The 24538-nt window shown below is 36.9% G+C and overlaps 4 protein-coding genes and 1 pseudogene across 12 annotated transcripts; 3 read left to right on the top strand and 2 right to left on the bottom strand.

The window, feature by feature from the left end:
• The first annotated feature begins 463 nt into the window (after positions 1-463).
• LOC125201186 (putative late blight resistance protein homolog R1C-3) lies at positions 464-5354 on the top strand. Of its 7 annotated transcripts, XM_089065976.1 has the most exons (7): positions 464-684; positions 1168-1272; positions 1373-2438; positions 3768-3800; positions 4171-4283; positions 4373-4426; positions 5225-5354. In XM_089065976.1, the coding sequence occupies exons 1-5, from the start codon at positions 518-520 to the stop codon at positions 4186-4188; spliced, it is 1389 nt and encodes a 462-aa protein (XP_088922102.1). In that variant the 5' UTR covers positions 464-517; the 3' UTR covers positions 4189-4283; positions 4373-4426; positions 5225-5354. The 7 variants fall into 7 exon arrangements, with proteins under 7 accessions (XP_088922102.1, XP_088922100.1, XP_088922101.1 ...); XM_089065974.1 differs by having other exon boundaries at positions 3768-3895; positions 4171-4426; XM_089065975.1 differs by having other exon boundaries at positions 4171-4426.
• On the top strand, positions 5347-14617 carry LOC125201185 (uncharacterized). 2 transcript variants are annotated; one of them, XM_089065971.1, is made up of 12 exons: positions 5347-7888; positions 7985-8017; positions 9354-11927; positions 12030-12062; positions 12390-12477; positions 12546-12643; positions 12713-12771; positions 12924-12992; positions 13174-13783; positions 13938-14095; positions 14203-14297; positions 14358-14617. In XM_089065971.1, exons 1-9 carry the CDS (start codon positions 5550-5552, stop codon positions 13212-13214), a joined length of 5334 nt encoding a protein of 1777 aa, XP_088922097.1. In that variant the 5' UTR covers positions 5347-5549; the 3' UTR covers positions 13215-13783; positions 13938-14095; positions 14203-14297; positions 14358-14617. The 2 variants fall into 2 exon arrangements, with proteins under 2 accessions (XP_088922097.1, XP_088922096.1); XM_089065970.1 differs by having other exon boundaries at positions 5443-7888; positions 13136-13783.
• On the bottom strand, positions 13349-13998 carry LOC125189477 (heat shock 70 kDa protein 4-like). Its single transcript, XM_089064909.1, has 2 exons — positions 13929-13998; positions 13349-13767 (listed from the first exon to the last, which is right to left on the bottom strand). The coding sequence occupies exons 1-2, from the start codon at positions 13996-13998 to the stop codon at positions 13349-13351; spliced, it is 489 nt and encodes a 162-aa protein (XP_088921035.1).
• Positions 14618-15283: 666 nt separating the features above from the next.
• Positions 15284-18921, bottom strand: LOC148931827 (putative late blight resistance protein homolog R1C-3; annotated as a pseudogene). The gene is made up of 3 exons (XR_016135454.1): positions 18075-18921; positions 16229-18043; positions 15284-16048 (listed from the first exon to the last, which is right to left on the bottom strand). The product of XR_016135454.1 is annotated as a putative late blight resistance protein homolog R1C-3 (transcript).
• Positions 18922-23804: 4883 nt separating this feature from the next.
• Positions 23805-24538, top strand: LOC125201190 (cysteine proteinase inhibitor 5-like). The gene is made up of 2 exons (XM_048099199.2): positions 23805-24083; positions 24196-24538. The coding sequence occupies exons 1-2, from the start codon at positions 23872-23874 to the stop codon at positions 24485-24487; spliced, it is 504 nt and encodes a 167-aa protein (XP_047955156.1). The 5' UTR covers positions 23805-23871; the 3' UTR covers positions 24488-24538.

A 24538-nucleotide genomic window follows, 5' to 3' on the forward strand; every position in this document is an offset into this window, starting at 1 on the left:
ACCCTCCCATTATTGGATGGATCTTGAACAATAGAAAAGCCCATATAGTTCACCCACTTTACTGGGCTTTAAGGTCCAATATAAAGAGGAGGAAAAAATTACCCATTAAGTAAATAGTACTATTTGTTTTAGGTGCAACTAAATAATTTAACTAACTCAAAGCCAGTAATTTCATTGTATTTTTTGAATAAGATATAAATTTTAGAGATGCTTGTATTGGTCACACTGAAGATGCGATAATATAGGAAAGTCAAGAATTTGTTATTAGAAAAAGTTCGTTAAAGAATTTGATATTAGATTAAGTTCAAAGAATATTACTCCACCCCTTCCATAAAAATAAAAATAAAGACTTTGAAGATGACAAGAATTTTAATAAAAAAAAATAAAATATATTGTCATTAGTATAGGAAATGGAATACTTGAAAAGATTAAATTTGGGTGATAGACACCAAGTTTAGAAAATTAGTATCTTGATATAATTTTTGGGGATAAAATTTTGTGAATTAAGAAAGAATAAATGAAGCCCAAATTACATACAGCGGACCTCTTCACTTCTCCCTCCACCGCGCCGGAAAAAGTTGTCTGTCGCCGTCGTAGCTTCATGCTCTCTTCATCAGTTTCTTCTCCCCTCCCACTGAGAGAACTCAAAAGATTTACAATTCCTACCTCTTCTTACAAAAATAGGTAAGAATCATATCCTACTAAGCTTACTTGATTAAGATTTAGTGATTTTATTGTATTTCCTTAATTTAATTGTGGAATTGACTACAAAATGAGTGAATTTGTCATGAGCCACAGAATAAAATCCAATTTTGGGTAAGGAATTGGATATAGACCAAGAATTTAGAGCTTCCAATTTGGTGATTTTGTCTAAATTGTTGGAATGTGATTTGGTGCGTGAAATTGCAATAAAAATTAATACTTGTATAAACATGAATGTTGATTGAAAACTATAGTAGGAAAATTGAGAAGCTTTGATCTATATGTGCAAATGGATGTATTTGAGACTAGTTGAAGATGATTGAAGTAGGAATTAACTATGGAAATAGAAGAAAATATCCAGAAGTCATGTACTTTTTAATGTGAAAAAGGAACTATGCACGTTTTGCTGGAAATTGGTGAATAATGACATTCCATGGCCAGTAATGAGAGACTTATTTTTGACAGGCCGAATTCTACTCACATAACTCAAACTCCACCACCATTCCACCACCAACAACTTTGTTCTTTCTGCCACCGCAAACTCTCGGATCATAAGAATGACAGCTTTTGGTGCTGTTCTTTCTCTTAGGAATACAATTAACAATATTCTCTGTTGTTCTCGTTTTAGCCTTGTTGGTCGTTCTAAACAAATTATAGAAGGCGTGTGCAGTGAGTTGGAGCCTTGGGAAGAAATTCTGGAAAGATTGGATGACACAAGTCCAAGCAAGAGCAGGAAGAAGGTGAATGCTCTGGATGGAAGAATCAAAGATGCAATATGGAAATTTGAAGACTCATTGGAATCCCTTCTCGTTCAACAGATTCCTTTACAATTTGAAAGTATTCCAGATATTGTCTCCATTAGTCTGCAGAGTCTGCAAAATGATGTTGATTTCTTGATCCATGCACTCAATGATATGAAGGAGGAGTACATTTATGAAGTAGAGAATATGGCTGAAGACGAACCTATTTCCTCAATAATCGGTTTTCATGGAGCCAACTCAAAGATGATTGGATTATCAGACCAATTCCAACAACTCAAAGCCGATCTTATGAGAGCATCTTGCGGCTGGAATTATATGGGTTGGGGAGACCACAGTTGCTATACACTTTATGGAACGGCATGCATTGAGAAGACCACTCTTGCTATGCAAAGTTACGAAGATCCAGAAATTCAGAACAAATATGAGTGCCACATGTGGGTCACTGTAGGCAGAGTACCTCAACCAATCAGTCAAATTTCACGTGGCATTCTAGCTCAACTTTGTGGAATCACACAAGGAGATGAAGAAATAGGCGACTGCTTGAAAGAAAAATTGGATGGCATGAATTGCCTAATTGTGTTGGACGATGTTTGGGAGACACGTGAATTGAATTACTTGGAAGATTCCTTACGAGACATCCAAAATGGATGTATTCGTGTCTTGCTTACTGGTCGACATCGAAAAATGATAAATGCTTATATGCATAATGAATATTCGTACGAGGTGTGGTTTTTGAAAGAAGAAGAAAGTATGGATCTACTATGTGAGAAGGTGTTTGGTGATGAGGTTTGCCCTCCTCAACTTCACAAATCTGCCACCAAAATTGCCAAGCTTTGTGAAGGCCTCCCTCTCTTGATAGTCACTGTTACTGACATCATATCGAAATCCGGGCGGAATAGAAACCCAACCTACTGGAAGGATGTAGCAGAAAAGAAAAATTCAGTCTTCACGGATGCATATAATAAAATATCAAAGGTACAATTCCCAAGTTACGACTATTTACCTCAACGTCTTAAAATTCCTTTTCTGTTTATGGGAGTTTTCCCTCAAGATTACAATATCCCACCTTCGAAGATTATCATTATGCTCACCATTGAGGGGTTGTGGTATGATCGGGAATGTTTCAGAGAACTGGCTTTCTACTACATTCTTGTTTTACGCATCTTGAAGAGTGTTTAAATCTTCGCATGAGATTTCTGTTAGCGATTTTAAAACTTACTCAATGTCTCTATACTTTCCCAATAGAAATTCTCTCACTAGTCCAACTAAAGTACCTTGCTTTAACTTGCAACGGAGAACTCCCTGCAACTATATCCAAACTTTTCAACCTTCAAGTCTTGATTATGCATCCACATCAGAACATCAAACGTTGTAGAGCTCCATCATATGTACCAATACAAATATGGGACATGCAAGAGTTAGAACATATTGAGATATTGGGAAAGAACCTTGTATCTTCATCTCATGTTGCTTCTTTGAGAAAGCTCTCAACAATTGTAGGTGTGAATGCTAGCATTTGTACTCTCTTGGAACTCTCGAGAAGAATTCCTAACATAAAGAAATTAGGAATACAGATTGAGCTAACACCCTATGATGATCATAATGACCTTTTGAGTTGCTTTGGTTGCATTTCAACACTTGGAAGTTTGGAGACACTCAAATTTAGTATCAGAAATAGTGTTGTCAAGCATGGTCAAATTTTCCAGGTGACTTCTGGGTCACTAAGGTTGCCACGTAATTTGAAAAAGTTGCATTTGAGTGGCATGAGTTTACCCTGGGAATACACGGATGCCATTGGCTCATTGCCGAGTCTTAAAGTGCTCAAACTGTGATCATACGCCTTTCAGGGTTCGCATTGGAAAACAAAAAGGCATAGTTTTTCAAGTCTCGAGTTTCTTCTAATTGAAGAGAGTGACTTGGTGCAATGGAAACCAGGATACCTAAGCTTCCTTAAGCTTAAATATCTAAGCTTGAAACATTGCTACAAACTAAAAGAGATCCACAGGCCCGCTTCTGTGTACGCAGAATTTGGACGTATGATCATAGAGATTGAATTGGAGGACTGCAATCCTTTAGCTTTGACTTGGGCCAGCCAATTACAACCAACTAATGATGTTAACCTTTGTGTTATTGCCTCTTCTTCGTTTTATGAGAAACCGACAACTTTCAATAGTGAAAGGTTAGTCCTCCAACTGCAAATCAAATCATTTGTCTTTGTCTTAATATATATTTCAAGAAATATATCAAATTAAGTGTTTTAGGTTGTTATAATTTCTGAATATTTATTTATTAATTAATTTTCAGGGATGGCGCGGACTATATATCTGGGCTGGAAAGGTGAGATACCACATTGTCTGTCCTCATGTTCGAAATCTATCGTTGTATTACTAGGTTGCATGAATTTAAGAGTTGTTATTATTTGAGCTGGAAAGGTGAGACAATAATCTTTTTTTTTGTGCTATTCCTGATGTTCGCTTTGTTTTGACATCACAAATTAATTTCGTTACACATTCTCTTGTTTCGAATCAACTGAAATTTTGCCTTCAAGGCTTAGAACTAGGACAACATACAAATCACTTTGCTAACAGAAGTTTTCTCTTGTTTCCTTTTTACCAAAAAGATGTGACTGCTGAAAACATAAAAATACTGTTTATTGTTCAATTTTTTAACATGGTACAACTGTCCTGTTTCAAATTCATTTATGCAGATCCATTTTGGGAGTTGAGGAGGAGAATGATGACGAAGATATGTCTGAAAATGAGGATACAGACAAAGAGGATGATTTTTAAGAAATTGCCAATTGGGGTGAGGATGGTGAAGGTATTGCTCATGTGAATGCTTTGGAGCTATTAGGAGAGGAGTAACTTTGTTCAATGATCATCTTATAAATTCTACCTGAAAAACGGCAGATATAGGCGAGGGTGATGATATGGATACCGAGGAAGAGGATTGTGATGAAGAAGGTATTCTGTGTGATAATCAATTTTAGTATTATCTTAGATTAACTCATCCAATATAATTAATTTAATTGATCTACCCTATTATCGCTTTTCGATTATGAAGTATTGATTGTACTACCACAATTTTTAGGTTATTGGATTCGATAGAAAATGTTCGATTTTATTTCTAATCTTAACGACGAATCACAAATTCATTGCTATGATATTGTCTGTCTCCTAATAAATGGAATCTTAAAAGATAGCCCATGGAATACTTATTTTTAGGCCCAAGCCCATTTAACATTATGGAATGAGTTGGAATAGTTCTTATCCTCTTGTCCGAATTTTGCATATTTCACTTTAGTCTTCCAACCATATGCTCTCAACTTTTAGAAAGAAGAAAGAACATATCTTATCTGAACAATTTGCTCATACAAAAACGACATGTCATTATTCATTTATTCTCCACTATATTTCTTCCGTTCGCAAGTAAAAGTCTCATTTTTATCATTTTAGGACGTTATCATATCAAACATTATGAATTTCATTTCAGGTCCCACATTATTTCACTTTTTTTGAAACTCGCCGAATCAAATGAGACTTTATTTCACGGGCAAAAAGGGTATATTTTTGTTTAAACTTTTAGGATAAGATATTTCCATCCTAACCACATTCACCATCAAAGATGAGAATCATGATCATATGTCAGCTTCTCTATTCTTCTCATATTTGTGGTTTGATAATATGTAGTTGAAGCTCTCTACTGAAAATCCCAACTTTGATATCAGAGAAATGACCTTATGGTGCTTTGCTTTCTCTTAGGAATACAATTGCCAATATTCTCCGTTGTTCTCGTTTTAGCCTCGTTGGTGGCTCTCGGCAAATCATAGAAGGCGTGCACAAGGAGTTGGAGCCATTGCCAGAGATTCTAAAAAGATTGGATTACACAAGTCCAAGCAGAAGCAGGAAAAAAGTGAATGCTTTGGATGGAATAATCAAAGAGACAATATGGAGATTTGAAGACTCGTTGGAATCCCTTCTCACTCAACACATTCCTTCACAATCTCAAACTCTTCCACAGATAGTCTTCATTGATCTCCAGACTCTGCAGAATCATGCTCATTCATTGATCGAGACGCTCAATGATATGAAGGAGTACATTTATGAGGTAGAGAATATGCCTCAAGACGGAGCTATTTCCTCATCAATTGGTTTTCATGGAACCAACTCAAAGATGGTTGGATTATCTGACCAATTCCGACGACTCAAAACCGATCTTATGAGAGGATCTTTCAGCTGGAATCGCGTGCACGCACTTTATGGAACGGCAGGCATTGGGAAGACCACTCTCTCTATGCAAATTTACCAAGATCCGCAAATTCAGATCGTATATCAGCGACGCGCGTGGGTCACTGTAGGCAGAGTACCTCAACCGATGAGTCAAATTTTACAAGGCATTCTTGCTCAACTGTCTGTAATCAAACAAGGAGATGAAGAAATAATTGATCACTGCTTGAAAGAAAGATCCGTTGGCAAGAATTGCCTTATTGTGTTGGATGATGTATGGGAGATAGAGGTAGTAACATTCTTGATACATTGCTTACCAACCATAAAAAATGGATATATTCATGTCTTGCTCACTGGTCGATATCGGAATTGGATGAGTGATTTTTCGTTGTATGAGGTTTGGTTTTTGAAGGAAAAAGAAAGTATGGATCTACTATGTGAGAAGGTGTTTGGTGATGAGATTTGTCCTCCGCAACTTCACAGAGCTGCCACCAAAATTGCCAAGCTTTGCGAAGGTCTTCCTCTCTTGATAGTCACTGTTGCTGATATCATATCCAAATCCGAACAGAATAGAGATCCAGTCTATTGGAATGCAGTAGCAGAAAAGAGAAATTCAGTCTTCACGGATGCATATAACAGAATATCAAAGGTACTTTCCCCAAGCTACGACTATTTACCTCAACATCTAAAAGTGCCTTTTCTGTTTATGGGAGTTTTTCCACGAGATTATAATACCCCCATTTCCAAGATCACCATTATGCTCACCGCTGAGGGATTGTCGGATGCTAAGGGGTTGTTGGAGGATTGGGAATATTTGAGAGAGCTAGCTATCAACTACAGTCTTGTTTTATGCAGATTGAAGAGTGTGCATAAAAATTCTCAGTTTCATTCTTCATATAAAGAGTTCAATGCTAACGAGTATAAAACTTGTTGGCTTCATTCTTCATGGAGACATGTGTGTAGGGGAGAAGCTAGTAAGAACAAATTTTATCATCTACTAAGTAAGTTGAATGATGCAGAAGAAGAAGTTCTAAAAGGCCAACGCGGCTTGTGTATCGAAAACAACATTTTATTTGGCATCAAAGAGTTTTGCGACTCAGTGAGATTGAACTGTGCATCCTATACCCGTTCCCTCCTTCTCTATGGTCCTTACCACCAATATCCAATCCCTATAGATGTCGGTTTCAGATTGCTAAGGGAAATAGATGCTCTTACACAACGTTTCTACACTTTTCCGATAGAAATTTTGTCACTAGTACATTTAAAGTACCTTGCTCTAACTTGTAACGGAGAACTCCCTTCAACTATATTGAAACTTTTCAACCTCAGAGTCTTAATTATCCATCCACATATGGACATTATACGTATTAGAGCTCCATCATATGTACCAATACAAGTATGGGACATGCAAGGGTTAGAGCACATTGAGATATTAGGAAAGAGCCTTGTAGCTCCATCTCATGTTACTTCTTTGAGGAATCTCTCAACACTTGTCGGTGTGGATGCTAGCATTTGTACTGTATTGAAACTCTCCACAAGGATTCCTAACATAAGGAAATTAGGAATACAGATTGAGTTGATGCCTGATAATGACCATAACGACATTTTGAGATGCTTTGGTTGTATTTCCACACTTGTAAGTTTGAAGACACTCAAAATCAGTATCACAAATCCCGTGGTCAAGCGTGGTCATGGCTTCCCGAAGGCTCCATGGTCATTGAAGTTGCCACGTTATTTGGAAAAGTTACATCTGAGTAGCACAGGTTTTCCATGGAAATACATGGATGCCATTGGCTCTTTGCCAAGGCTTGAAGTGCTCAAATTGCGTTCCTATGCTTTTCAAGGTTTACATTGGAAAGCATATAGGAGAAGTTTTCCGAGGCTTCAGTTTCTTCTAATTGAAGAAAGTGATCTGGTACAATGGAAACGAAGATCTAAAAGCTTCCCTATGCTTTCATACCTAGGCATGAAACATTGCTACAGACTGGAAGAGATCCCCAAGCCTCATATTCCATACTCGTATAAGAGACCTTCTTGGATGTACGTAAATGGATATAAGATCATAGAGATTGAATTAGTAGACTGCAATCCTTTAGCTTTGATTTGTGTCAGCCAATTTCAACCAGATAAAGGTGTGAGGCTTGATGGTATTGCCTCTTCTACTTTTTATGAGAAACCGATGACTATCAAATTTCAAAGGTCAGTCCTCTAACAACAAATCATATCATATGTCTTGGTCTTAAAGAGTTTTAGGTTGCTACAACTTCTAAATATTTATGTACTATCAATTTTCAGGTATCGAGTCACCTCTACATCTGAGCTGAAAAGGTGAGACACCGCGTATGCTACCTGCATGTTCAATGTCAATAGTTATAGTATTGGGTTGAGAATAATAACTTAAATTAGATTCTGTCATTTAGTTTGTGATTCAAGGAAGGTAAACTTCATTGTGTTATGCATAACTTTGGCTTTGTTTTGATATCAGAAAGTAATTTCATTACATATAATGTTGTTTTGAATGGTTTGTCTGATTCATGTAACTGATGTTTTGCACTAAGAAGGACAACATACAAATCAGTTTGCTAACGAAAGCTTTCTCCGTTTTCATTTAACCAAAAAGATGTGAGCTCTGTAAATACATTGAGTAGTAGCTTTGTACATGATCATCTTTTAAATTCTTACAGAAAAATTGGCACTAATGCTTATAGGTGAGGCTGATGATGGGGATTACACGTACGACCGTGAGGATATATGGAAGAGGATTATGATAAAGAAACGAAATTTAAGAAGAGGATGAAGAAGAGTAGTAGCTTTGCATAATTATCATCTTTTAAAGGCCAAGCACATTGCTTCTTCTTTCTTTCAGTTAGGTTTCATGGATTTTCTGCAGTATTAATTAAGCAAAAGATACGAGTCTTAGTAGTTGAACTGAAGTAATCCACTTTGATGTGCAGGAGACCTCTTTGAGGTTTTGAATCTGTTGCTACAAAGTCATGCACAATTTGATCAATGAATTCAACAATATTTGAAGTGATTTCTTGGTATTTTGATTTGATTTGAATAAATAATTCATCAATATTATAATTTGAGTTGTGTTGGATTCTTCTGAGGATTATGAATTGAGTGGATTATGTCAGGATTGAATACTAGCAAAGAGAAAAAACAGTGCTTGCTAGTAAGTGAGAGTGTGCATTAGATTTATGAAACAGCTACTATTAATCCAAACAAAATCACAAATTCAAGTTTAAACCTATACAGATATACCATCACATGTCTGCCTAGTGTATAGTAATTAATGGATATTGTTATAAACGATTTTATATTATGAATCTTGTATCTTTGTTTACTTTATCAAAGTATTAACCGACAAAAGAAGATTGGTAAAGATTTGTTTACACTTTTATATTATCATTAGTATTAGAATAATATTTCAAAAGTGATAAAGAGAAGTACTGCATGTGCCAATAATGCAACTCTTTTTGGCTGGCCAAATTGGACTTGTTTATGTTTAATACTAACATTGTTCAGATTTCTCCATTTCTTTCATATCACTGCTTTGATCACAATTCACATACAACTTTGATATCAGAGGAATGACGGCTTATGGTGCTGTGCTTTCTCTTAAGAATACAATTAAAAATATTCTCCGTTGTTCTCGTTTTAGCCTCGTTGGTCGCTCTGAAAAAATCATCAAAGGCGTGTATAATAAGGTGCGGCTCTGGGGAAATATTCTGGAAAGATTGGACGGGACGAGCCCAAGCAGGAGCAGGAAGAAGGTGAATGCTTTGGATGGAAGAATCAAAGAGGCTATTTGGAGATTTGAAGACTCTTTGGAATCCCTTCTCGTTCAACAGATCCCTTTACAATTTGAAAGTATTCCAGATATTGTCTCCATTGATCTTCAGAGTCTACGAAGTGATGCGAATTCGTTGATCCAGAAGCTCAAGGATATGGAGAAGGAGTACATTTATGAAGTAGAGAATATGCATCAAGACAAACCTATTTCCTCAATAATTGGCTTTCATGGAACCGACTCAAAGATGATTGGATTATCAGACCAATTCCAACAACTCAAATCCCGTATTATGGTAGACTACGACATGATTTGTTTCTACGCACTTTATGGAATGGCAGGCGTTGGTAAGACCGCTCTTGCTATGAAAATCTATCAAGATACTGAAGTTCAGAGAAAATATGAGTGTTGCGCGTGGGCGACCGTAGGTAGAGTACATCAACCGTTCAGTGAAATTTCACGAGGAATTCTAGCTCAACTGTCTGGAACTCCACAAGGAGATGAAGAAATAGGTGAGTGCTTAACAGAAAGATTGTATGGCAAGAAATGCCTCATTGTGCTGGATGATGTTTGGGTGACAGATGCATGGAATTGCTTGGAACATTCCATTCCATACATACAAAATGGATGCATTCATGTCTTGCTTACTGGTCGACATCGACAATTGATACATGGTTATGTGCAAAATGATACTTTGTATGAGGTGCGGTTTTTGAAGGGAGACGAAAGTATGGATCTACTATGCGAGAAGGTGTTTGGTGATGAGAGTTGCCCTCCTCAACTTCACAAAGCTGCCACCAAAATCGCCAAGCTTTGTGAAGGTCTCCCTCTCTTGATACTCACCGTTGCTGATACCCTATCGAAATCCAAGCAAAATAGAGATCCAGCCTACTGGAAAGAAGTAGCAGAAAAGAAAAATTCAGTCTTCAAGGATGCATATAATGAAATATCAAAGGTACTTTTCCCAAGTTACGACTATTTGCCTCAATGTCTGAAAATGCCTTTTCTGTTTATGGGAGTTTTCCCTCAAGATTATGACACCCCAACTTCCAAGATCACCATTATGCTCGCTGCTGAAGGTTTGTGGTATGATGTGTATTGTTTGAAACGTTTAGTTTTCGACTACAGTCTTGTTTTACGCAGCTTTAAGAGCGTGGATAAAAATTATGACTATGAAGAGTTTGATATTGGTGATTATAAAATGTGTTGGCTTCATTCTTCGTGGCGGCACGTGTGTAGAACAGAAGCTCATAAGAACAAGTTTTATCATGTCTTAAATAAGTTGATTGATGCCGAAGAAAAATGTCTAAAAGGTCAGCGTGGCTTGTGTCTCGAAAATAACATTTTATTCGGCATCAAAGAGTTTCGCTACTCAGTGAGATTGAACTGTGCATTCTTTACACGTTCTCTCCTTTTCTATGGCCCTTACCACCAATATCCAATCCCTATAGATGTCGGTTTCAAATTGCTTAGGGAAATAGATGCTCTTACACAACGTTTCTATACATTTCCAACAGAAATGTTGACACTAGTCCAACTAAAGTACCTTACCCTAACTTGCAACGGAGAACTCCCAGCAACCATATCCAAACTCTTCAACCTTCGAGTCTTGATTATCCATCCCCATATGAAGGTTAGACGTTGTGGAGTTCCATCATATGTACCAATAACCATATGGGATATGCAAGAGTTAGAACATATTGAGATCTTGGGAAAAAGCCTTGTAGCTCCGTCTCATGTTGCTCCTTTGAATAGGCTCACAACACTTGTAGGTGTGAATGCTAGCATTTGTACTATCTTGGAACTCCCCGAAAGAATTCCTAACATAACCAAATTAGGGATACAGATTGAGTTGACGCCTAATGACGACCATACCGACCTTTTGAGTTGCTTTCGTTGCATTTCAACACTTGGAAGTTTGCGGACACTCAAATTAAGTATTATGAATCCCGCGGTCAAGCAAGGTCATGTTTTCCCGGTGACTCCAGGGTCATTGAAGTTGCCACATCGTTTGGAAAAGTTGCATTTGAGTGGCATGGGTTTTCCATTGGAATACTTGGATGTCATTGGCTCTTTGCCACGTCTTAAAGTGCTCAAATTGCGATCCTACGCTTTTCAGAGTTCAAAGTGGGAAGCACAAAAGGGTAGTTTTAGGTCGCTTGTGTTTCTTCTAATAGAAGAAAGTGATTTGGTGCAATGGAAACCAGCATACCCAAGCTTCCCTGTGCTTAAATACCTAAGTATGAAACATTGCTACAAGCTAAAAGAGATCGGCAGGCCTGCTTTTCTAGACCAATGTGGATGTACAATAGAGATTGAATTGGAGGACTGCAATCCTTTAGCTTTGATTTGTGCCACCCAATTGCAACCATGTGTTGGTGTTATGCTTCGTGTTGTTGCCTCTTCTTCTTTTTACGAGAAACCTACATCTTTCAAATATGAAAGGTTAGTCCTCCAACTGCATATAATATCTTGTCTTTCTCTTAATATTATTTCCAGATATATTAGGTTGCTACAACTTCCTACCATATATTTATCAATTTTCAGGTATGGAGGTGACCCTATACCTGAGCCGATAAGGTGAGACACCATGTTTTGTAGAGTATTACACAAATTTAAGAATTGTGACTTGCTTAGGATATGCTGGCTATTATAAGTTCAGTGAATTATATGGAATCAAAACTATTATTGGTTTAATTAGTTTGAATTGTTTATCTGATTCTGATTCTGATTTTGATTCACGTGTCTGATATTTTGCTTTTGAGGTTTAGAATCACTTTGCTAACAAAAGCTTTATCTTGTTTCTTTTTACCAAAAAGATGTGATTCCTGAAAACATACAAATTATTGTTTCTTGTTCAATTTAAACACATTGTACAGTAATCCTCTTTCTGATTCATTGCTGCAGGAAAGTTGAGGTGACATGCGAAGAGGGTGAGCAAAGAATGAGTGGGAATACATGTACGATCATGAGGATAAGGAAGAGAATGGTGAAGGTATTATATATGTGAATGCACGTCTTTAATCTTTTACTGACAATTTGTCACTAATGTTGAGTATATAGGTGAGGGTGCTGATGAGGATACAAATGGCGAAGATGAGGAAGAGAATGATGACGGATATACGTATGATCATGAGGAAAGCACCAACCTTAAGGAGCATGTGAGTTTGTAAACTTTCTTGTTTGTTTTATGTGGAAGAATGTGGTTTAATAATTGATGTTGTGTTTAGTTGTTTTGGCAGAGGAGTGATGAAGAAGGTGGTGGGTTTATGCCAACGTCGAAGAGCATGTTAGTTCGTATTTTTCTTTTTTATTTTTGCAGTGCTCACCTAAAAAGATGAATCTTGCTAGTTAAATGGGAAGTTCATTTAGGTATTTTCAGCAGCATTGATTAAGCAAGAGATATGACTCTTATTAGTAGTTGAAAGTGGTGTAATCCAGTTTTGATTTGCAGGAGAGCTTGTCAAGTCTTTGAATTTGCTGCTACAAATGATACATATGTAAATCAGAGTAAGAAATTTCTCAATGGCAATAAATGAATTATCACTGTGTTGTATTGGGTTGTCACATGAATTTAAGTATTGTAACTTATGTTGGATTCTTTTGAGGATTATAAGTTGAGAGGATTATGCATGGATTGACTATTATTATAGGTTAAATATGATTGAAAGTGTTGGGCATTCTTATGAAGGAGAGTGTCCCTTCCCTTTTAAACATGGATCGGAAGGTTGAAGGCCAAAAACACTACAAATATTCGGGAAACCATTGCGATAGGCTTAACCATTGAGTCATTAAGGTCTCGTGCAAAGTACTTCTCGAACGCCATTCATCAAGTGATACAGTCAGGAGAACTCATCCCAAAAGACTTAGCCTCGACCTTCTTCTTGTGGTCTGGAGAACCTACTCTTGGTGATGGTGATCTTGGTCTTCTGGCCAGTACTCTTGTCCTCAGCAGAGACATTTAAGATCCCACTGGCATCGATGTCGAACCTGACAGCGATCTGAGGAACCCCCCTCGGAGCAGGAGGGATCCCGGAGATTGTGAACTTCCCAAGCAAGTTGTTTTCCTGAATCAACATTCCACGCTGGTTCATCGAGTGAGTCGAGAAAACCTGTTCCTTCCTTGTTGGAATGGAGGTGTTCCTTGGGATCAAAATCGTCATGATGCCTCCAGCAGTTTTCACACCAAGAGAGAGAGGAGTGGCGTCGAGAAGCAATAGGTCTTGAACCCTCCCGCCACCCTCGCCGCTCAAAATCGCAGCTTGGACAGCAGCACCATAGGCGACTGCCAAATTTCAAAGGTTAGTCCTCAACTGCAAATCAAATAATATGCATTAGTCTTGATAAATATTGCAAGATAACTGTGAGAGATTTCAAATTCTAACTAGGCTCAACAGACTTAATTTAAATTGTGATGCTGTATAATATCAACAAATATTTATGTACAATTTTCAGGTCTGAAGACTACAATATATCTAAGCTTGGAAGGTGAGACATCGCGGTTTTTCATCCGCATCGCTGTTACATGAATTTAAGAATTGTGACTTCTTTTGGTTTCTGTTGATGGTGATTACAATTTACAGCAAAGGTGCATCAAAGAGAAGAAATGGAAGGTATTATATATGCGATTGATGGTAGCAATAAATTAAGAGTAGTAGTAGTAGTTATGATCATCTTTTAAATTTTTACTGAAAAATTGGCATTAATGCTGAGGATACAGGCGAGGAGGAGGAAGAGAATGATGACATATATACGTATGACCATGCGGATACAGAGGAAGAGGATTATAACGAAGAAATTGACAATCGGATGAAGGTATTATATACATATAAAAAAGTTTGTTAAGCAAAAACCGTAATCCATTTTGATTTGCAGGAGAGCTCTTTGGAGGCTTTGAATCTGTTGCTACATAGAAATTCAACAACTTCTGCAGTGACTTCTTGATATCTTGGTTTGATTTCTAAGAAATGATCATCAACAGTGCTGTGCTATTGGGTTGTCGCCTGAATTTAAGCATTTGTAATTTATGATGGATCCTTTTCAGGATTATAACTTGAGTGGATTATGTTTAGATTGAATATTTTTTATGGTTTGTAATTGATTGAAGATATTACTTATGCATGATTTTGGCTTAATTTGTTATCACAAACTAATTTCATTATATATACTGTTGTTTTGAATTGTTAGTGTGATTCATGTAACTGATGTTTTGCATTTGAGGAATATAATAGAACAAGGACAACAAACAAATCAGTTTCCAAACGAAAGTTTTCTCTTGTTCCTTTAACCAAAAAGATGTGACCCATGCCAAAACAACACAAAACAACACCTCCTAAAATCCCATGCCAATCTCCAAGTGTGACATCTATTATGGGACGGAGAGAGTACAATTTATTGTTTCTTGTTCAATTTTGCAACAATTAATATTGTAGACCAACCTTTCTAGTCTTTGCCTATGATCATAAGGATACAGAGAACTGAGAAGAGGATTATGATTTAAAACTTCCAATGATGGATATTTATAGGTTGTTGAATCTGATGCCACAAAGTGAAACACATGTAAATCTAAGTATGGATCTTATCAATGACTTGTTTTAATTTCCAATTATGATACACTAGTGTTGCATTATTGGGTTGTTACCAAAAATTTAAGTACTAGATTAATTTATGTTGAGTTCTTTTGAGGATTAATTTACCAAATCAACTCTGGATTCAATCATCTACTAAAAAATAAGAATCACATCTTTTTCTTAATTAATGGTGCAGAAAATACCATGAACCCCAACTAAAAGAAGTTAGCAAAATTCATATTTTTAGCTGAATGCTGCAAATAAAGAAAAATGGCTCCATGAAGTCACACTCCTATGCTAAAATAAAACAACCAAACACAACATCAAATACTAAACCACATTCTTTTACATAAACAAGCAAGACAATCTACAAACTGGCATCCTCCTTGACGTTGGCGCTCGCCTCTGTTTCCTATTCATCACACGCATATTCGTCACCACTCTCTTCCTCATCCTCTTCATCTGTATCCTCATAAACGCCCTCGCCTACAAACATCAGTACAAATTTAACAAATGATTATCATACAAGGCTACTGCCCTGCATTCACTAATTTAATATCTCCATCATCCTCTCCTCGATTGGCAATATCTTCATCAAAATCGTCGCCTCCTGTATCCTCATCATCAGACGTGTATTCACCATCACCCTCTTCCTCATGCTCCTCACTTGTATTTGTATACTCATTCATCACCCTTGCCTATATACTCAACATAAGGGCCAATGCTTATTTAAAAGATGATCATAGTACTAAGCTACTACTCTCCTAATTGATTTAATACCTTCAAAATCATAATCTTCGTTTATATCCTCAACTTCCCTGCAGCAATGAATTAGAAAGAGGACCACTGTGACAAGTTAAAAATGAACAAGAAACAATAATTTAGTAGTAAACGGTCACATTTTTTTGTATGTCATCCTTGAACTAAACCTCGAATGCGTATACAAAACATGGTGTCTTACCATTCCTGCAGTATGCGTAACTTGCCGCATCCAGCCTGAAATTGATACTATTATTAAATATTCAGAATTTTAGCAACCTAAAACAGTTAAGTTGATATTATTATTACAGAACATTAAAACTTTAATTCAGACTATCGTGAGCCTACTTAGAATTTTGATTTGTTAAGACTAAGACATTAGACATATGATTTGATGTGCAGAGTTGGAGGACTAACCTTCAAATTTTTATAGTTTTCGGTTTCTCGTAAAAAGAAGAAGAGGCGATAACATCAAGCGTATTAAGATCTCCCGGTCGTAATTGGCTGACACAAGTCAAGGCTAAAGGATTGCAGTCCTCCAACTCAATCTCTACAGTACACAGATCATCTGTGTACAGAGAAGCAGGACTATGGATCTCTTTTAGTTTGTAGCAATGTTTCATGCTTAAGTAAGACGAGTGAAGCCTAGGGATGGTTTCAATTGCACCAAATCACTGTCTTCAATAAGAAGGTACTCAAGCCTACGAAAACTATTCCTTTTTGTTTCCCACCGTGAACCCACAAAGGCGTAGGAACACAATTTGAGCACATGAAGCCAAGCCAAATTGCCAATGACATCCATATATTCCAAGGGGAAACCCGTGCCACTCAAATGTAACTTTCTCAAATAAGGTGGAAACTTCAATGACCCTAAAGTCACCGGAAAAACATGACCATGCCTGACCACAGGATTTGTGATACTCAATCTAAGTGTCATCAAACTTCAAGTGTTGAAATGCAACGAAGACAACTCAAAAGATCGTCTTGGTCATCGTACGGCGTTTGCTCAATCTGTATTCCTAATTTTTGTATGTTAGGCATTCTTGTGAAGATAGTACAGATGCTAGTAGCATTCACACCTACCAGCGTCCTGAGCTTTTCCAATCGAGCAAAAATATTAAATGTAGGAGCTGCAAGGCTCTTTCCCAATATCTCAATATGCTTTAACTCTTTCATGTCCCATATTTGTAGAGGAACATATGATGGAGCCCCACAACGTCTAATTTTCATATGTGGATGCATAATCAAGACTCGAAGATTGAAAAGTTTGGATATGGTTGAAGGGAGTTCTCCATTGCATTTTAGAGCAAGGTACTTTAGTTGGACTAGAGATAGAATTTCAGTTGGTAAAGTATAGAAACGTTGTGCAAGAGCATCTAATTCCCTTAGCAACATGAAACCAACATCTATAGGGATTGGATATTGGTGGTAAGGACCATAGAAAAGTAGAAAACGTGCAGAGGATGCAGAGTTCAATCTCACTAAGTTGCAAAACTCCTTGATGCCAAATAACATGTTGTTTTTGAGACATAAGCCACGCTGACCTTTTAGACTTTCTTCAGAGGCATCAGCTAACTTATTTAGGACATGATAAAACTTGTTCTTACTAGCTTCCCCTCTACACACGTGCCGCCATGAAGAATGAAGCCTACAAGTTTTACAGTCGCAAGGGTATTCATGATGAGAAGTTTTGTTCACGCTCTTTACGGTGTATAAAACAAGACTGTAGAAGGTAGCTAGGATACTCAACCATACGCCAGAATTGGGTATCAACCCCTTAGCAGTCCACATTTCAATGATCTTGGAAGGGGGTGTGTGAGAATCTAGAGGGAAAATTCCATCATTGGGTAACAACCCCTCAGCAGTCAACATATCAATGATCTTGGAAGGGGGAGTGTGGCAATCTTGAGGGAAAACTCCCATAAACAGAAAAGGCATTTTGAGGGGTTGAGGTAAGTAGTCGTAACTTGGGAAAAGTACCTTTGATATTTCACTATATGCATCCTTGAAGACTGAATTTTTCATTTCTGCTACTTCATTCCAGTAGACTGGGTCTCTGTTATGCTCGGATTTCGATAGGGTGCCAGCAACAGTGAGTATCAAGAGAGGGAGACCTTCACAAAGCTTGGCAATTTTGGTGGCAACTTTGTGGAGTTGAGGAGGGCAACTCTCGTCACCAAACACCTTGTCACATAGTAGCTCCATACTTTCTTCTTCACTCAAAAAGCGCACCTCATTGTAAGAAACAATATGGTTTAGGTACATATGAAAACACTGAGATTTTTTTATGTCGACAAGTTATCACGACACTGACATTCCATAGGCGTTTTAAAAAGGGCCATACCAAGATTCTTACTACCTCTGTCTCCCAAACATCATCCAACACAATGACGCATTTTTTTCCTTTGAGACTTTCTTCCAAGTAGAGTTGGGCTAGAATGCCTCGTTCAATTTGAGTGAGCGGTTGAGGTACTCTGCCTATGGTAGCCCACGCACGACACTCATGTTTGCTCTGAATTTCTGCATCTTCGTAAATTCGGATTGCAAGAGCGGTCTTTCCAACGCCTGCTGTGCCATAAAGCATGTACACACGGCTGCATTGGCATTTCATAACTTCGGTTTTGAGTTGTCGAAATTGGTCTGATAACCCAATCATCTTCGAGTTGGTTCCATAGAAACCAATGAATGAAGAAATAGGTTTGTCTTCAGCCATATTCTCTACTTCATAAATGTACTCCTTCTCCATATCCTTGAGCTTCTGGATCAACGAATTCGCATCGTTTTCCAGACTCTGCCGATCAATGGAGACTCTCTTCGGAATACTTTCAAATTGTAGAGGAATCTGTTGAACGAGAAGCGATTCCAATGAGTCTTCGAATTTCCAGATTGCATCTTTGATGATTCCATCCAAAGCATTCACCTTCTTCCTGCTCTTGCTTGGACTTGTCTTGTCCAATCTTTCCAGAGTTTCTTCCCATGGCTCCAGCTCATTGTACACGGTATCTAAGATTTGTTGAGAGCCACCAACAAGGCTAAAACGAGAACAACGTAGAATATTGTGAATTGTATTCCTCAGAGAAAACACAGCACCATAAGCCGTCATTTCTCTGGTTGTGAATTGTGATATGAAAAGATTGGAGAAATCTGAATAATGCTAAAAGTCATCAGTCCAATTTGCCCACCCAAAAAAGTTGCCATTATTGCACATATATATTATTCTAATACTAATGCTAATAAAAAAATGTCTATAAATCTTTACCAATCTTCTTTTGTCGGTTAATACTTTGATAAAGTAAATAAAGATAATACTGCAATATTCAGAATATAAAATTGTGTCTTTGTTATTCCATTAGATATTTGAGAGGTAATTTGTCGTTTTCCTTGTATTGGGCCTTAAGGCCCAGTAAAATGGGTTGTAAGTATTTCTGTTGAAAATTTGGGAAATAATGTAGATTTAATTGTGTTTGACCATATAATTTTTCATATAATGCTAGCTTGGGTTGACCATATAATTTTGTTTGTGTTTGGATATTATACTTCATTTATGACTTCTATTATTTATCATTATACTCAAAAGAAATATATAAAAGAAATACCATATTTCTGGTTTGACATCACAAGCAACTTGTGCGCTATCGGGAGGATCAAATTTCTTTATACTACTACTATTACTTAGTGGAGATGGTATGATTTTTGTTGAATCTAAGCTAAATATGGTGTTGTTAGATTAAAATTAGGGTAAATAATAAATAACTTACGTTAATTATTATACGTAAATTAAAGTTTACAAATTGGTTTCGGTTCGGAACCGGAATCTATCAGTTCTTACCCGGCCGGTTCAGAACCGGAACCGTCAATTTCCGGTTCCAGGTCCAAGATTCATGAAAATTAGCAACCGGATACCCGGTCAACCAGACCGGGTAGAATCGGCCAAAATGTATATGGGCCAAAATGTGGGCCTTTTAGGCTGTTACATTGGGCCAATGCCCAAATTGACGATTATAACTGGATCCATTTAATTGGGTATTTTTTGTTTTTTCAAGTTTTGCTTCTTACCATAGATGGATTGATTTATTGATACGAGTATAACTGGATCCATTTAATTTCATTATATATTCTGTTGTTTGAAATTGTTAGTATGACTCATGTAACTGATGTTTTGCATTTGAGGAATAGAACAAGGACAACAAACAACGAAAGTTTTCTCTTGTTCCTTTTACCAAAAAGATGTGACCCCTGAAAACATACAAATTATTGTTTCTTGTTCAATTTTGCAACAATTAATATTGTAGACTAACCTTTCTAGTCCTTGCCTCTGATCATAAGTATACAGAGAAGAGGATTATGATTTAAAACTTACAATGATGGACCACAAAGTGATACACATGTAAATCTAAGTATGGATCTTATCAATGACTTGTTTTAATGCGCAATTATGATACACTAGTGTTGCATTATTGGGTTGTTACCAAAATTAAAGTACTAGATTAATTTATGTTGAGTTCTTTTGATGATAATAACTTGAATGGATTATGTATGGATCCAATACTCTTATATATCCAGATAAAATACAACATCGGCCCAACGTGATATTGTCGGGCTTTGCTAGAAATTGGGCTAGGGTTAGGCGGGTTGAAAATATATCAGGCCCAAAATTTCATCAAGCCTAAATCATTTGGACCCAATCCACTACAAAATTGATCTAGTTTGAACTGTAGGACTGGCTTTATTTTGTAAGCCATTATAGCATTAGTATGAATTGGCAAATTCTAATCAATATTCTAATTAATATTTAACATCTGTAGTTGCTAAACATAATAATTTAGATATCTCTTATACATCTATTTCATTCTATCTGTCATTCTATTTTCACTCGAACTAAATTTTCGTAATCAAAAGATTGGCGCAAGAGAAATCAATTAAAATATAGTGATATTCTATAATATAAATAAGACTATTTTTATATAAAAATACAAAAAACGAGTAGAGGCCGTTTCCCCACACAGAAAAGCCCCAACCATATTGGTAATCACAACAAAAACGTGTTACAAAAGGTGTATAAACATACAAAAATTGAATAGAGACAATTTCACAGATAAACCTCAACCATGCCAAATGAGGAGCACCAATTATTTAATCAATTAGGCATACCATCACACGTGGCACAAAACAACTGGTGCTACCTCACTTTTTCGGGTATAGAATAAACGGAGGCAGTATATTATTTCACACATTAATCTTAAATTAAATTTTCAATTCTGGCAAAATTTAATACTAATCTCAATACTTTATTTTCTCTTTTTACTTATACAGTTTCGTCAACATCTCCTATTGACCTACTTTGTTACTGTCTCTTACTTATCAAATCCATTGCTTCTTTCATTCTATTTAACTCCAATAAACCTACTAAACATTTACTCCCTCCACTACAAAACAAGGTCAATTTACCGACGGTATTACGGCCGAAAATTTTCGCTACGAATTACCGACGGAATATTTTCGCTACAAATTACCGACGGATTTACCGACGGAAATTTCTGCAGATGAAAAATTTCCTTTTTTAATTAATGTATTTTCGTCGGTAATTCCGTCGGAAATTTTTTTTTTACCGACGAGCTCTTTACCGACGGAAAATTTACCCAAGACCCTAATCCGTCGGTAAAGAGCTCGTCGGTAATTTTGTTTTTACCGACGTAATTACCGACGGAAATTACATCAATTAAAAAAGATATTTTCACCCGCGGAATGTTCCGTCGGTAATTCCGTCGGTAAACTGACATTTTTTTGTAGTGCTCTATCTACAATAAGAGTCACACTTTGTCATTTTGGTCCGTCCCACAATAAGATTCACACTTTATTTTTATCATAAATGGTAAGTAGGTCTCATATTTCACTAACTAACTTCACTCACATTTTATTATAAAATTAATATAAAAAAATGGATCCAATATTCCACTAACTTTTCCAACCCACTGTTCTTTACATTTTTTAAAACTTCTATTGTAAGACGGAGGGAGCATCTCTTAATTTTTCACACTAAAAAGGGATATGGGCAGAAGGAGAATACAATAAAAATGTTAGAGACAATCAATAATTCTTAAATAAGACTTCTCTTATAACTATGAACATAAAAATAATTTGAGTAGGTGAGAATGTAGAAAGCGAGTGTGCATGTCTCTACAAACCATTAGCTGGATTATACCATTCATTGGCGGATCCAGAAATAAAAAACCGTGGGGTCGGACAAACGAGACCCTAAATACAATAATATTTAAAAAAAGATTTAAATAAAAATACATTAGAAATGAAATATCTCTATCTTATTATAGCGAACATATACCTTTCACAGTATACCATCAAGATGTCGTTCAATCAGTCATCTCATCTTGTTTCGCGGCTTAACATTCTTTCAACTATTTCAACTTTTCAAACTTGTTTGAATTGTTATCACTACAACAAAAAATTCGAATAAAAACCCTTTTTAATGATATTAAGAACGTTAATATGTGTGTCTAAAATTATACTACCACAGTCCACGAACGCTTCATAAAGTATCCTTATTGTTAGTGTCCCAACTAAAATTATTCGTGAAAAGTAAAAGATTAAATATTATGTCCTTAAGTAACACTCTCTTTTGCATCCTAAATTATGGTAATTTTTAAAAAATTAAGTTTTTTTTAAGTATATACTATCGGACGATCTTCTAATAATTCATAAACTCGGGATCTTTTATTGTTACTACCAAATAAAAATAAAAAAAGAAAATAAATTATAAAACATGATTAAAAGTATTGTATACCGGAAATCTTGTGAAATGAGTACTAATAATTATAGTATTCACTTTTTCCTTTTTACTACTTACACTAAAGGCCCAACCCTAAGCCCAATTGTGAAAAATGAACTTCATCTTCTCTACCAGGACATATTCTGTCTTCGCCCCCCGCCTTCATCCTCCGACACAATCAAACTAATCCAATACATATTAGGATGATTAAGAATAACAATGACGTTTTTTCGTCATAGCTGCGCTGCTTGCCAGCTTGAGGATGAATCGTAGGGCAGACTTCCGGATGCCGTGGGGTCGGGGGGCGGTGGCAGGAGTTTTCCGGCGGTTCTCCGGGTACGGCGGTGGGGTCGGCCGACCCCACTCGACCCCACCTGCCTCCGCCGATGATACCATTAGTATCGTCGACCAAGTACATCTTGACGCTGTGCATGTCCGTATTGTATGGAGGTCGACTCACAAGCTTTTTTCCTTTCTTTGATTTCTTTTAAATTATCTTGCCTAATCTGCAAGATATTCTTAAGTTAGATTTGATTTTATCTTTTTGGCGTTTCTTCTTCATAATTTCCAAATTGCAAGTAAGGAATAGTTGAAGCCTAAGAGTATGCCAACCCTAGAACTATGACTAGGGTTTGTTCTTCTTTTCCTATCAAATTATCGTCTCTTTCAGCCCCACGCAAACATTAGGCCTACCTCGAGGCCTAACAAAGCCCCGGCATAACAAATCAGGAACACCAATTAATTATCCTTTAAACATTTATTCTTTAATCTTCATACTCAAAAGAAATATGAGAAGACGAACAATACAATAAAAATATCATAGAAAATCCATAATTTATAAATCATGATACTAAAAATTGAGTGGAGACAATTTCCCCACATGTAAAACAATTGGAGCTACCTCATTTTTTTTCGGATAGAATAAAAGGAGGGAGTGTATTATTTCTCCAAACCTCTCCTTGTTAGTACGTGAGAATGCAGACACAATTTCAAAAAAGGTGCATTCATCACAACAAAAAAACGTTTTACAATAGGTGGAGTAGAGGAAATTTCATAGCCATAACAAATGAAGAGCACCAATTATATTTATTCCATGACACGTGGCACAGAACAAGTGGAGCCACCTCACCTTTTCCTGATAGAATAAACGGATCACCTTTGCATGAAACCCTAACACCCAACTTCTATAAATAGAATAAACAGTTAATCACAAAATCAACACACATAAACACATACACACTTGTAATTAAACTACCTATCAAATTAAATATTCCCAATGGCATCATCCATGACCATGACCACCTCCTTTTTTGGTGGCGCCGTCGCCACAAAGCCAGCCACCGCCACCACCCGTCCCAGCCAGCTGGCGGTGAGGGCCTCGATGGACTTGGAGAAGGCGGTGGAGAAGAGCAGCAACACGAGACGGGGCCTCGTGCTGTCAGCAGTGGGCGTAGCAGCAGCCTCGTCCGTCACAAAAGTCGCCCTGGGGTATTTATTTGTGTTACAATTCCATACAATTTAATAGTACTAATTGAAATATTGAATTGTTTAAAAATAAATTCTAATTTTCATTTTATTTTATTTTATTTGCTGATGGTAGGATTTCCGTCGGGTTTTCTCCGGTGAATCCATGTACACTGGAGATTTTAGACATCGCGAAATTCGCGGTGTCGGAATACAACAAGAACAAAAAAGCGGCATTGGCTGTGGAGTATGTGACAAGTGCTGAAAAAGCGACTGATACCTCGCCGATATTTGTTAACACCTTCAAGCTCGGGATCGCGGCCAAGGATACTCGCACCGGCACCATCGACAACTACGTCGCCGTTGTTGCCAGCGTGGTTCTGCCTCCAAAAACGGAGCTCGTTTCCTTCGAACCACTTCCTAAATAGATTGTGTATTCAGTTATTAAAGTGTGTGAAAAAACTATCTCCAATGTTTAA

This window comes from Salvia hispanica, chromosome 2 (genome assembly GCF_029641045.1).
Source record: "Salvia hispanica isolate PSC_SH4W2 chromosome 2, Shi_PSC_v1, whole genome shotgun sequence".
NCBI classification, from domain to species: Eukaryota; Viridiplantae; Streptophyta; class Magnoliopsida; order Lamiales; family Lamiaceae; genus Salvia; species Salvia hispanica.

Excerpts from the sequence above, each read along its gene's own strand:
- LOC125201185 (XM_089065971.1), top strand. The coding sequence starts at position 5,550 with ATGAAGGAGTACATTTATGAGGTAGAGAATATGCCTCAAGACGGAGCT. Across the intron at positions 8,018-9,353 it reads TCTACATCTGAGCTGAAAAG|CCTCGTTGGTCGCTCTGAAA; the intron begins GTGAGACACCGC and ends TTCTCGTTTTAG. Across the intron at positions 12,478-12,545 it reads TAAGGAAGAGAATGGTGAAG|GTGAGGGTGCTGATGAGGAT; the intron begins GTATTATATATG and ends TTGAGTATATAG.
- LOC125189477 (XM_089064909.1), bottom strand. The coding sequence starts at position 13,998 with ATGCGGATGAAAAACCGCGATGTCTCACCTTCCAAGCTTAGATATATT. Across the intron at positions 13,768-13,928 it reads AGTCTTCAGACCTGAAAATT|TCGCCTATGGTGCTGCTGTC; the intron begins GTACATAAATAT and ends GAAATTTGGCAG.
- LOC125201186 (XM_089065972.1), top strand. The coding sequence starts at position 518 with ATGAAGCCCAAATTACATACAGCGGACCTCTTCACTTCTCCCTCCACC. Across the intron at positions 685-1,167 it reads ACCTCTTCTTACAAAAATAG|GCCGAATTCTACTCACATAA; the intron begins GTAAGAATCATA and ends TATTTTTGACAG. Across the intron at positions 1,273-1,372 it reads CATAAGAATGACAGCTTTTG|TGAGTTGGAGCCTTGGGAAG; the intron begins GTGCTGTTCTTT and ends AGGCGTGTGCAG.
- LOC125201190 (XM_048099199.2), top strand. The coding sequence starts at position 23,872 with ATGGCATCATCCATGACCATGACCACCTCCTTTTTTGGTGGCGCCGTC. Across the intron at positions 24,084-24,195 it reads GTCACAAAAGTCGCCCTGGG|GATTTCCGTCGGGTTTTCTC; the intron begins GTATTTATTTGT and ends TGCTGATGGTAG.